The sequence below is a fragment of the Oryzias latipes genome, chromosome 3 (genome assembly GCF_053564925.1).
Source record: "Oryzias latipes strain Hd-rR chromosome 3, Olatipes_Hd-rR_3.1".
NCBI classification, from domain to species: domain Eukaryota; kingdom Metazoa; phylum Chordata; class Actinopteri; order Beloniformes; family Adrianichthyidae; genus Oryzias; species Oryzias latipes.
In genome coordinates this window covers 42,749,114-42,761,839 of record NC_136239.1, presented here as the reverse complement: position 1 = coordinate 42,761,839, position 12,726 = coordinate 42,749,114, and the positions used below count along the sequence as shown (strand labels likewise).

Sequence of the window (12,726 nt, the reverse complement as noted above, 5' to 3'; positions counted from 1 at the left end):
ACCCCCAGAGATCAGCCACACCACAGTAGTGTCGTCTGCAAACTTCACTACGGTGTTGCTGGTGTGGGCTGGTCTGCAGTCCGCTGTATACGGTGTGTACAGCAGAGGACTCAGCACACATCCCTGTGGGGAGCCTGTGCTCAGCATCCAGGTGGAGGAAAAGTAGGGTCCTAGTTTGACTGCAAGCAGGGATGGAAGCCTGAGCTAGCGACAGGTTAACGATTTTTGTGAAGACCTGGGAGAGCTGGTCGGTGCAGGCCCACAGAACCTTCCCAGGAACTCCATCAGGTCCAGACGCTTTCCTGGGGTTTACCCTGCTCAAAATCCATGCCACGTCCTGTGTCTGCACAGTCAGGGGTTTGGAGCTGGGAACCGAGTGAGGGTGATGGGACTTCAGACTGCAGTGGTGTGGTCTCGAAGCGCGAGAACGCATTCAGCTCTTCAGTTAGTGCAGCGCTAGTCTGTGCCTCGGCGTTGGTATTTGTCTCAGTGTTGGTCTGTGTCTCTGTGTTGGTCTGTGTATCGGTGTTGGTCTGTGCCTAGGTGCTGGCCTGTGTCTCGGTGCTGGTCTGTGCCTCGGCGTCGGTCTGTGCCTCGGTGCTGGTCTGTGTCTCGGTGTTGGTCTGTGTCTCGGTGTTGGTCTGTGTATCGGTGTTGGTCTGTGCCTCGGTGTTGGTCTGTGCCTAGGTGCTGGCCTGTGCCTCGGTGCTGGTCTGTGTCTCGGTGTTGGTCTGTGTCTCGGTGTTGGTCTGTGTCTCGGTGTTGGTCTGTGCCTCGGTGTTGGTCTGTGTCTCTGTGTTGGTCTGTGTCTCGGTGTTGGTCTGTGTCTCGGTGTTGGTCTGTGTCTCGGTGTTGGTCTGTGTCTCGGTGTTGGTCTGTGCCTCGGTGTTGGTCTGTTTCTTGGTGTTGGTCTGTGTCTCTGTGTTGGTCTGTGTCTCGGTGTTGGTCTGTGCCTCGGTGTTGGTCTGTGTCTCGGTGTTGGTCTGTGCCTCGGTGTTGGTCTGTGCCTCGGTGTTGGTCTGTGCCTCGGTGTTGGTCTGTGTCTCTGTGTTGGTCTGTGTCTCGGTGTTGGTCTGTGTCTCGGTGTTGGTCTGTGTCTCGGTGCTGGTCTGTGCCTAGGTGCTGGCCTGTGCCTCGGTGCTGGTCTGTGTCTCGGTGTTGGTCTGTGTCTCGGTGTTGGTCTGTGCCTCGGTGTTGGTCTGTGTCTCTGTGTTGGTCTGTGTCTCGGTGTTGGTCTGTGTCTCGGTGTTGGTCTGTGTCTCTGTGTTGGTCTGTTTCTTGGTGTTGGTCTGTGTCTCGGTGTTGGTGTGTGTCTCGGTGTTGGTCTGTGCCTCGGTGTTGGTCTGTGCCTCGGTGTTGGTCTGTGCCTCGGTGTTGGTCTGTGTCTCGGTGTTGGTCTGTGCCTCCGTGCTGGTCTGTGTCTCGGTGTTGGTCTGTGCCTCGGTGTTGGTCTGAGTCTCGGTGTTGGTCTGTGTCTCGGTGTTGGTCTGTGCCTAGGTGCTGGTCTGTGTCTCTGTGTTGGTCTGTGTCTCGGTGTTACGGCTGTGGCCGTATTTGGTTTTGTTTGGTTCTGTTTGCTCTGTGTTTTGTGTTATTTTTATATCAGAGTGGGAATTCTGTGTTTTTTTGTGGATCTTTGTTTGTATGTCTGTGATTATTTTCAGGTGTGCTGGCAAGGGTGTGGCCTCCATTTGGACAAGCTGGTGGAGGCAGCCTTTAAAGCCACAATTTGGACATCCAGTCGGTGAGAAGGGTGCCTTGCAGCAAAAGCCTCCACTGCAGCTTGGCCCTCTTCTCCATTTTGTTTTGTTCTCCATTTTGTTTATGTCTTCTCCACTTGTTTTAGTTTGTGTTGCACTTTGTAGTTCTTTGTAGTTTGTAGTTTTGTCTGTGCCCACTCTGTTTAGTCCTTTGGTTTATGATTTTGTTTAAGTGAAGCTGTAGGGGTGAACCGCCATTTTGTTTAGTACATGTTTTCTCCTGGTTTTGTTAGGTTAGGGAGGTTAGCGTTCTGTCTTTGATTTCCCTTTTCTTTTGTTGCAGGTAAGATTACATGTTGCAGTTAGTTGGGGTTTTGTTTGTTATTTTGGCCTTGGTTCACCCTGAAGCCTTTTAGCTTCACTTTTAGTTATTGTTGGATTGTTTATTTGTAAATAAATTGGGTTATTTTATGGAGACATTTGTTTGGTGCTTTTTGTTACAGTCAACTTTGGTAGCCAAACCTTTACTTTTTTTATGTTATGCCGCCTCTGTGCCCCTAGACACAAAGGGGGCGTAACACTCGGTGTTGGTCTGTGTCTCGGTGTTGGTCTGTGTCTCGGTGTTGGTCTGTGCCTCGGTGTTGGTCTGTTTCTCGGTGCTGGTCTCTGCCTCGGTGTTGGTCTGTGCCTTGGTGCTGGTCTGTGTCTCGGTGCTGGTCTGTGCCTCGGCGTTGGTCTGTGCCTCGGTGCTGGTCTGTGCCTCGGTGCTGGTCTGTGCCTCGGCGTTGGTCTGTGCCTCGGTGCTGGTCTGTGCCTAGGTGCTGGCCTGTGTCTCGGTGCTGGTCTGTGCCTCGGCGTTGGTCTGTGCCTCGGTGCTGGTCTGTGTCTCGGTGTTGGTCTGTGTCTCGGTGCTGGTCTGTGCCTCGGCGTTGGTCTGTGCCTCGGTGCTGGTCTGTGCCTAGGTGCTGGCCTGTGTCTCGGTGCTGGTCTGTGCCTCGGCGTTGGTCTGTGCCTCGGTGCTGGTCTGTGTCTCGGTGTTGGTCTGTGTCTCGGTGTTGGTCTGTGTCTCGGTGTTGGTCTGTGTCTCGGTGTTGGTCTGTGCCTCGGTGTTGGTCTGTTTCTTGGTGTTGGTCTGTGTCTCTGTGTTGGTCTGTGTCTCGGTGTTGGTCTGTGCCTCGGTGTTGGTCTGTGCCTCGGTGTTGGTCTGTGCCTCGGTGTTGGTCTGTGCCTCGGTGTTGGTCTGTGCCTCGGTGTTGGTCTGTGTCTCGGTGCTGGTCTGTGTCTCGGTGTTGGTCTGTTTCTCGGTGTTGGTCTGTGTCTCTGTGTTGGTCTGTGTCTCTGTGTTGGTCTGTGCCTCGGTGTTGGTCTGTGCCTCGGTGTTGGTCTGTGTCTCGGTGTTGGTCTGTGTCTCGGTGCTGGTCTGTTTCTCGGTGTTGGTCTGTGTCTCGGTGTTGGTCTGTGTCTCGGTGCTGGTCTGTGTCTCGGTGTTGGTCTGTTTCTCGGTGTTGGTCTGTGTCTCTGTGTTGGTCTGTGTCTCTGTGTTGGTCTGTGCCTCGGTGTTGGTCTGTGCCTCGGTGTTGGTGTGTGTCTCGGTGTTGGTCTGTGCCTCGGTGTTGGTCTGTGCCTCGGTGTTGGTCTGTGCCTCGGTGTTGGTCTGTGTCTCGGTGTTGGTCTGTTTCTCGGTGTTGGTCTGTGTCTCTGTGTTGGTCTGTGTCTCGGTGTTGGTCTGTGCCTCGGTGTTGGTTTCTGCCTCGGTGTTGGTCTGTGTCTCGGTGTTGGTCTGTGTCTCGGTGTTGGTCTGTTTCTCGGTGTTGGTCTGTGTCTCTGTGTTGGTCTGTGTCTCGGTGTTGGTCTGTGCCTCGGTGTTGGTTTCTGCCTCGGTGTTGGTCTGTTTCTCGGTGTTGGTCTGTGCCTCGGTGTTGGTCAGCTGTTGTAGTCCCTGCCACACCTGCAGAGGGTTGTTGGAGAGGTGGTCCTTTATTTTCCTTTTGTAATCCAACTTGGCCTTCCTGATCCGTCTCCTCATGTCGGTTCTGGCGGTCCTGTACAGGTTCTTGTTCCCTGACCTAAAGGCAGAGTCGAGCAACCTGACCTCTCTGGTCATTCAGGGTTTTTGGTTAGGAAAGACCCGGATGCGTTTCACATGTCCCCATGCAGAAGCTGATGTATTCCAGCACGGCGCCTGTGAATACCGTCAGGTCCTGGTGTTCAAAAATACTCAAGTCTGTGTGTTCAAAGCAGTCCTGGAGCTGGACGAGTGCATCCTCGGCCAAGTTGTGACGGTTTTGACGAGTGAGGTTGAGCTCCTGCTCAGAGGTTTGAGTTTAGAGCAGAGAGGAGATCTGACTGGTCTAGGTGTGGAAGCTGAGTGGCTCTTTATGCATGTTTAATGTTTGTGTAAACATGATCTAAGGTATGTTTCCCTCTGGTTGGACACGTAACATGTTGGTGAAGTTAGGCAGGACAGAATTCTGGTCTGACTAGCATGTGAACCGTCAGGGTTTTTATGTGTGATTTTTTGTGATTATTTTACATGTTGGTCTTTTAGGTGTGTGTGTCCTTTTGTGTCTGAACACACCTGAAGCCCAGGCTTTGGACGTGTCGACTTCCCAGCTCAGACAGCCCCTCCCTGGCCGACTCTTCCAGGTTTTTGGAGGCCTCGTCGTTTACCAGCATTGCCAGAATAAGTCCCGCCTCCACGCGACCCACAAACTCAGCGAGGCGGCGGCTCTCGTTCTTGCTGCGATATGTGTCGAACCTTTTTTTTTTTGGGGGGGGGGGTGATAACAGAAATTCAGGCGTTACCTCCCCTGACACTGAGCATGCTCGTTGAGGCCTACCTGTGTGCTTGCAGCACCCCCCTGCCGTCGGGGTCGATCACGAGCGCCATGATGCCGCGGCTCCCCCAGCTCCGCTGCAGCAGGAAGCTTCTGTGGTGCCCCCCCCCGGGACGAAGCGTCGCATTTAAGAAGGTCCAGGCGAGCTTGGGGCGCCCGTGGATCTCCAGCGTGCCTCCCGTCCCCACGCCGATGAACTTCCTGCCGAAGTAGCTGTGCTCTTCCTCGCCGCTGTCCAGCCTGTGAGCAGAGAGCACGCCACGCCACGGTCGTGGAGGGTTGTGCATTAAGATCCCATGCAGGTAAGCTCTGCCCCCACAAACACAGGGGCAACAAATTCCCTCTGCAGGAATCTGTCCTGGTCACCATTGTAACCAGGCATCAGCATGCGCTGGTCCATGACCCACGAGGAACCTTCTGCTGGGGGGGCACCACAGACGGACACGGCGGCACGTTCAGGTTTACCTTCCGAACAGCGAGATGGTGACGTTTCCTCTGTAGGGACAGTCCCAACTTCCGATGTGAAGCTCGCCGTCCTTCCCTATCAGGATGCTCCTGGTCCGGAGAAGGATGGGCCGGTTGCTGTCGGCAACCACCAGCTTTCCTGCAGGACACAGAGATGAGGTCCTCCAGCATCTTCACTCATCCTCTGGTCTAAGATGGACCACTACAGTACAATGAAAACCATCAAACCCAGTCCAGGCCCGGGACCTGGGACCTCCACCAGACTTGATGCCGTGGAGCTCAGGCCACAAACCGCCATCCTCCACGTCCAGACATCATCTTCTGCAGATGATGTCTGGAGGTGGAGATCCTCAGGCTTTGTGGAGAAGGTGAAGTCCTGCAGGAACTCACCTCCGTTCAGGATCTGGATGGAGTGAACGGTAGCTGAAGCCATGAGGAGAACCTTCTGGCCGTAACCGATGGTAACGTGATGCTTCTCGCTGTGTCCTGGAATCCACGGCTGAAGTCCAGGTTCTTTGTCAGGACAAACTGAAAGAGCAACAGCAACCGATGACACACAGGAGATGTTGGACAACGTCCCGCAGGACGGACCCCACAAAACTCTATTTTAAGCAAAGTACCCCCCCATCTGCTCATGTTATTAAACATAAAAAGAAACTCAAACAGAACAAGAAACGCTAATGATGCTGAAGTGAAGACACGATCTAGTGGAAGTCTGTCCACAACCCCCCCAACATGTCACCACGGACCCCCACAGCCAGACCCTGGAGACCCAACTGTTCACTGGAGTGGAGGATCCCTCTGGAGTTTAAATAAAGTTGGACAAATTCAAACATAGAAGTAAAAATCAAGATCAAAAGAAACATAAAAGCAAAAAGAACAATAAGAACCAATAAAACTCGGATCTAAATCCTTCTGGAAAGACATGGATGGTGCTCCCTCGGTTATATCATGTGGTCAATGGCATGTGTGTCCTAACGAGTTCTGTGACACACCTGTAAAGAACCAATCAGGAACCAAACAACCCATCAAGAAACCCTACAAGGAGAACTGAGTCCACTGAGAGAATCTATAAACCAGAAACAAAGCCCACCAGAACCTGGGAAGACCTTATGAAGTACCCTTAGAGCAGTGTCGGTTCTCTGGCAACACGGTCCTGCATGTTTCCCCGTCTTCTGCAGAGCCGGACTCAGCTCATCATGCGGCTCTATGGAGTTAATTCAGTCTCAATAATCAGAAATGCACACAACCGGTTTTACAAATGCACACGCTCCGATTCACAAATGTCATTTTATGCAAATGTGAAAAATAAATTCGGAAATACACACCCTGTGTTTCACAAACACACAGATTGTGTTTCACAAATGCACACTAAATGTTTTACAAATGCACAATGAGTGTTTCTCACAAATGTGCACACTGTGTTTCACAAAAACATTTTAGAAATTCACAATAAATGTATCAAAAATGCACAGTAAGTGCTTCACAAACATGATTTTTAGGTACACATGTGATGTGAACTCACAGATCATTCGAATTGCAGACTGTGCATTCAAAATCCCGTTCTCGTTTGTGAATCTCCCCGTGTGTGTGAGAGATTTTTCTACGGTGAATATTGAGACTCATCTGACGGAGCGGGTCAACTAATGTCACCATTGGCTAGTGAATCTGTCAATCAAACTCATCGGCAAAGCAGGCGGGTTCGCTTTTAACCAATCGAATGGCCCCTTACACTTTCTCTACGCTTTCTGCGGGTGGCAAAAGCCCCGCCCATATTTGATTCTGTACCAGTCGGTCGTTAGCGTGTTAGCCTTAGCATGGCTTGTCGGTTTATTGCCTTCGGTTGTCAAAAATTACTGGCTTGTGCAACTTTTCAGTGGACCTGGAAGCAAGGCAACAGTGGTTGAATGCAGTTGACATAGAATCCATCGAACTCTGTACTGGTCATGAGATTTAAAATGAACGTTTCACTCGGGATTGTTTGTACGTTATTCTCTTAGCTTTCATGCTAGCGTCATTTCAACACTCAGACACGGTTTTGATCATATGAAGGTGGAGGAGAAAAATCTTCAACTTCCACAGAAGGTTTTGTGGAGAAACTGGCATCACTTTGCTCCGTACCACGCAGTGGGACTACATTACCTCAAGTTCATCTCACTGTCAATCACAGATACCCAATACACCCCCCCTGCTCAGCCCGAAGTCACTTTGCTTGACCTTAATTTTATTTTTTTAATAACTCAAATGTCATTGATTTTATATTGTAACCATATACATATACACCTCTTGGCCAGGTCACCCTTGCAAAAAAGATCCTCATCTCTCTGGGTTTTATAGCTGGTTAAATACTACACAACAAAAGATGGTCATAGAACAACAAAGTGCAAACATTCACCCTTTATTGCAGAGTAAAATTCAGTGAAAACATGGACAGATTAAAACATCAAAATTTAAGCAAATGTGGGATCTCTACTGATTTGAATTTTATTTCAACTGGAACTAATTTTCATAACTTCCTTACATACAATGAAGTCCCTTGAACAATACAGCAGTATTGATTTGAACTTTGTCTTGCTCCCCTCAGTCTCTCTTCTTCTGTATGTAATTATGTCGCCTAAATTAAGTTCGAAACACACTGGACAGTAAAGATGTAGGTCCACTCCCAAACGGTCTGAATTCCACAATGGGTTGATGTCGTCTTGCAGTTCCAACATTTGTGGACCCAAAAGAGGACTGTCCCATACCAGGACATTGATCCCAGGATGAGGTTCAGTCATGGATCCACTCTCCTCCCATTCAATCTCTGGAGCCAGCACACCCTGACAAAAAAAAAAAAGATACTGTTTATGAACAGCACTGTTTTTTTTGTGTTTTAGATTATGTAGGAACAGTGACCCACTAATAATAACTTATATTGTTGCTTGCAGGCAGACCTCATATCTCCATAACTGTTTATAATTTGCAAATAAGTGAACCTTAACAAAGTAGTGACATTAGTACATCTGATGGCTCATAATGCCATGCATTGTGATGCATTTTGAACTTGCAGATGTGCTATTCTTCCTACAAACAAACAATTTAGGGAAATTGTTTGCACCACACAACAATAATCCTTTTCATTCATTTTTGATGAAAATTCACTGTAGTCATTATGATTTCATGATACTCTTCTTGATACTTTCCACTTTGGTCAAACTGCACACAAATCAGTTGTCCAGTACAGTGAGATTAAATAAAGCATTTACCCGGGGATCAGAAACAGGGTTCTGGGTCAAGCCCAACTGCCACAGCTGATTTGGTGTCATGCTTTGCTCCGTCCTGATTGGATGGCTGTCCCACGCGTCACTAAAGACATCCAAACTGGCCTGAATGCGTGGTAGGAAAATATAGTGGCAGCAGAATACGTGATGTGACTGATTGAGCAAGTCTTGGTCCTCAGGAGAGAGCAGGATGTTGTAATATAAACCAGTAACACTCACGAAGACATCACACCAGAGGAGCTCAATCCTGTATTTGGAAAAAAGCAAAAATAAATATTATATTATTGTCAGATTTATTTTTAATACATCATTCACTTTTATGTATCAGGGCACGAGACTAACTTTTTTCACTAGGAGCATAGTGGCCCCTAACTGAAAATTTTAGGGGCACAACCAGAAAATTTAGGGGCGCATACCATAAATCAACATTCTAACCAAATCTACTAATTTCCACTGTATTACTAATAAATACTTTAATAATAGATGCAGAAATTACAATGTGCTGTTTTTTAATTCAGTGTCACATTTTATTCTGCACTTTTGAAGATGCAACATGAAGGTAAACTGACATCACCATCGCTGTCATGACAGTACAACTAAGTAAAAATAGGAAAAAAAATACCATACATTTAGAATAAAAAAAAGTTTTTAGTAACAAGTGATTACCGTAGTAACCTTTCGTAATTTCACAGTTTCAAACAATACTTAAATGTATGTAAATATTAGAGGATGGAAATTCATGTTGGTGACACCAAATAGGTTCAGCCAAGATGCACAATAAGCGTGTTTGAGATCACCCAGATGGACGCAACACTGCACAGATCACCTGGTGTGAGATGTATGTTTTTGTTTTTGCTCCAACATCACCTGTCAATCAAAACAAAAATATCACAACATCACCTGTCAATCAAAACAAAAATATCACGAGAAAGGGGTGAGAGCAAGACACCAATCAGAGCGAACGCAGCTGGAAATTTAGTATTGAACTGACTAAAAGCTGCCCTACAGACTACAAAACAATGCATTATGGGACATGCGTCCTGATGGGGTTTTTGTAGTTCACTGATCAATTAAAATAATTTAAAATACCAACTGATTAAAAAAAGGCTACATCCATTACAAAACATTAAAATAATTATAAAAGATGTAATATCACAGATCATACTTAGGGGGAGAGGCATATTAAAACGAAATTGAATGTTAAGGACAACTCCTAATTCCTGGTCTCTTTCAGTCTCGCTGCAGCTTCGATTTCATGCGAGTTTGAGACCCCTGCTGTAGACTCTGTCACTGGTACACTAGCTGTAGGTCGGAAGAACGAATCAATAGTTCGCTTGCTCATAGCTCAGACGCACATATCAGGTTGTGATGATATTTGTCTCCGTTTCCTTCCCACGGATGTTTACGCGCGCTCGATTATCTCTAGGCCCCGCCCCTCCACATATTTTAGCCACTTGCAGTGACTTTCCCTATTCTTCTCAGACGCATTGGCCGCCTCAGGCATCACTCAATGAAACGCGAGTGTGTGCTCGCGTGTGCTCCAGTCTCATGAGTATTCGCGCGAGTGTGTGTGTCTGCCTGCGTGCGTGTGCGCTCGCGTCTCATTGATGATTTCATCTCTCATTTCATCGATCATTGACGTGCTCCTTTCATGTTTAATGTATAAAAAATACGGAGGGTGGAGGAGGCAAATTTACTGGTAGCACATGTGCGACTGGGTGTAAAATTCAGTCGCACACTCTCAAATTTTGGTCGCAAAATGCGACCAAATGGACGCAGTCTGGAGCCCTGTGTATATATTAAAGCTTCTAAAACTAGGTTCAACTCACCGTTGATTGTGTGTACACTTTTCCCACAATGAAGCCGTTTGTGTCAGTTGTACGTACTGTGAGCATCAACTCAGCTATGCCCACATTTCTCCTCCGTGATCTCCTCTCACCCTGACAATAACATGAAAATCATGTCTCAAACACATAATTACAAATGCATCGCCAATACGGTACACATCAGTTTAAAATGTAATGTTCTTATGTATGATGCCAATAAGTAGAATTTCTAGGTTAAAAAAATTGCAGGAGTGGGTTACATGTATCACTGGGGGAAAAAATGAGGTGAGAGAGACTGTTAAGGGGGGGTAAAATGTTATTCATGAGGGGAAAGTTTTAGAGTTGCCTTTGTTTATGGAGAGGAGTCTAAAAAAAGTTATTTTATTTTTGTACAAATAACCAAGTACTTATACTGCCTGATATGTGAATAAAATATTTCTTTATGAATGACATGAATACCTCAGAGGAAAGCCATAAACGTTCACAGCGTCACTGAAGAAGGCCAAGTGGGTGTCTGCACAGTTGTTCTCTGCTATCTTCAGGTACAGGATACATGGAATACAAGTACAAATACTTTCAACTGACAGATATTTACAGGGGCAAAAATGCTAAATTCCCAATTGACAGGTAAAACAGTAATACAATAGGATGATAAAATATGAAATAGAATAGAATAGAAGGGTATTTAATAATCCCTGAGGAAATTTTTTTTAAAATGGCCATCTTAAAAAAACACATAAACACACATGCATTACAAATAGAAATATCACAAAATAAAAAGATTGATAAAAAAGGTAAATAATTGGAAAATCAGTGGGTAAAATTAAAAGAAATTACTTGTAAGATGCCCTGCCAGAGAGTTGTATTGCCTGATGGCACGAGGAACAAAACATTGTCACGCTGTCACGCTTCAGTAATTCCTAGAGAATAAATAAAAACACAACAAACATGGATTAGATCATTTAGCTGTCTGAGATTAAATTACATAATTTTCAAATATATGAAAGGGGAATTTTTTTAAAACACTCTTGCTATGATTACTTGAGCTTGTAGTAAAGAACAGCTTTAAAAAAAATCAGAGACAAGACACTGATCACAGGAAGTCTGTGTGTAATACTTACAGTAACTTCTACTCTAATCACTGTTGACAGCTGATTTCTCCCATCCACCCTTTCTGTGACTACTTATCGACTACAAAACAGCCTAAAAACATAATGTTTGGGATTCTTGTCATTACGTCATTGGAAGTAAAGATACGGGGATTTTAGTGGCTGTCACTCTGACACAATCTCACAGGGCTTTTCAGCACAATACGGGTTCTAACGTTAGAAACTTAATGAGGCTTCTTTCATTCAACAGTGGATTCATGTCTGTTATATTTAAAAAATGCCGTTTTCATGAATGTCATATGAATTAACTTTGTTGCACATATCCACCCCGTCTTAAAGTCTGGGTTGTGAAAATGCTGTGTCTAACTTTAACCCGGATCGCGTTTACATAAAGGCAGCACATGGAAAAACTAGCTAGTTAGCATAGCATAGCATCAGTGTTTAAACAAATCGCCGTCTCCAAATCAATACTTTTTATTAAACTTTCTTTGCTGCTGTAAATCCGGCATGCTTTTCCCCTTAGTTCCTTATGAATCATGTTAAGAACCTACAGATCATTGGCTATAGACGCTAGCTTGAACCGACACCGGCTTGAACTTCACTCACACTCACACAGACACAACTTGCACAGGCTAAGCAAAACAAAGCTAAGCTAATTAGCGGTGGGGTACTCTGCAAACGACTCGGCTGCAGTGTTCATAAAGCATTCACACATGTCACTTGGCAAAGGAGAACGCTTCAACTTAGTATTCAATAACATTACAGGACGTACAACGAGGGAATGATCAAATAAATGCATTACTTACGGGCTGAGACTGATCCCGTTCAGAAGACCTCTCCGCCATGTTTGCCGCCCGCGTCCTTTCAACTGCTGTGCTGAACAGCTCCCTCCCTCGTCACTTTGAAAGTGAGGAGTGTAAGGGGCCATTCGATTGGCTAAAAGCGAACCCGCCTGCTTTGCCGATGAGTTTGATTGACAGATTCACTAGCCAATGGTGACATTAGTTGACCCGCTCCGTCAGATGAGTCTCAATATTCACCGTAGAAAAATCTCTCACACACACGGAGAGATTCACAAACGAGAACGGGATTTTGAATGCACAGTCTGCAGTTCGAATGATCTGTGAGTTCACATCACATGTGTACCTAAAAATCATGTTTGTGAAGGACTTACTGTGCATTTCTGATACATTTATTGTGAATTTCTAAAATGTTTTTGTGAAACACAGTGTGCACATTTGTGAGAAACACTTATTGTGCATTTGTAAAACATTTAGTGTGCATTTGTGAAACACAATCTGTGTGTTTGTGAAACACAGGGTGTGTATTTCCGAATTTATTTTTCACGTTTGCATAAAATGACATTTGTGAATCGGAGCGTGTGCATTTGTAAAACCGGTTGTGTGCATTTCTGATTATTGAGACTGAATTAACTCCATACGGCTCTGCCTGACGATGGCGAAACATGCAGGACCGTGTTCCCTGAGGACCAGGCCTGGGAAGAACTGCCTTGGAGGAACCTAAGGGAA

The 12,726-nt window shown here is 46.1% G+C and overlaps 1 protein-coding gene and 1 long non-coding RNA gene across 8 annotated transcripts in view; both read right to left on the bottom strand.

Moving 5' to 3' along the window:
• The window catches only part of cemip (cell migration inducing hyaluronidase 1), an 83,769-nt gene that overhangs the window by 61,076 nt on the left and 9,967 nt on the right, over positions 1-12,726 (bottom strand). For all 6 annotated transcript variants that reach the window (XR_013654982.1, XM_078944825.1, XM_078944824.1 and 3 more), the window contains exons 3-6: positions 5,393-5,530; positions 5,003-5,141; positions 4,541-4,777; positions 4,279-4,458 (exon numbers count right to left, since the gene is read on the bottom strand). Coding sequence is in view for 5 of the 6 variants with exons in the window: in XM_078944825.1 (XP_078800951.1) it covers positions 4,279-4,458; positions 4,541-4,777; positions 5,003-5,141; positions 5,393-5,530 (694 nt within the window). In the remaining variant the exon portion in view is untranslated. The remainder of the gene's footprint in view (positions 1-4,278; positions 4,459-4,540; positions 4,778-5,002; positions 5,142-5,392; positions 5,531-12,726) is intronic.
• Positions 8,247-12,140, bottom strand: LOC144991076 (uncharacterized). Of its 2 annotated transcripts, XR_013654985.1 has the most exons (6): positions 12,004-12,140; positions 10,926-11,008; positions 10,548-10,624; positions 10,092-10,202; positions 8,482-8,509; positions 8,247-8,367 (listed from the first exon to the last, which is right to left on the bottom strand). It is a non-coding gene; the product is annotated as an uncharacterized LOC144991076 (long non-coding RNA). The 2 variants fall into 2 exon arrangements; XR_013654984.1 differs by lacking the exon at positions 8,247-8,367 and having other exon boundaries at positions 8,393-8,509.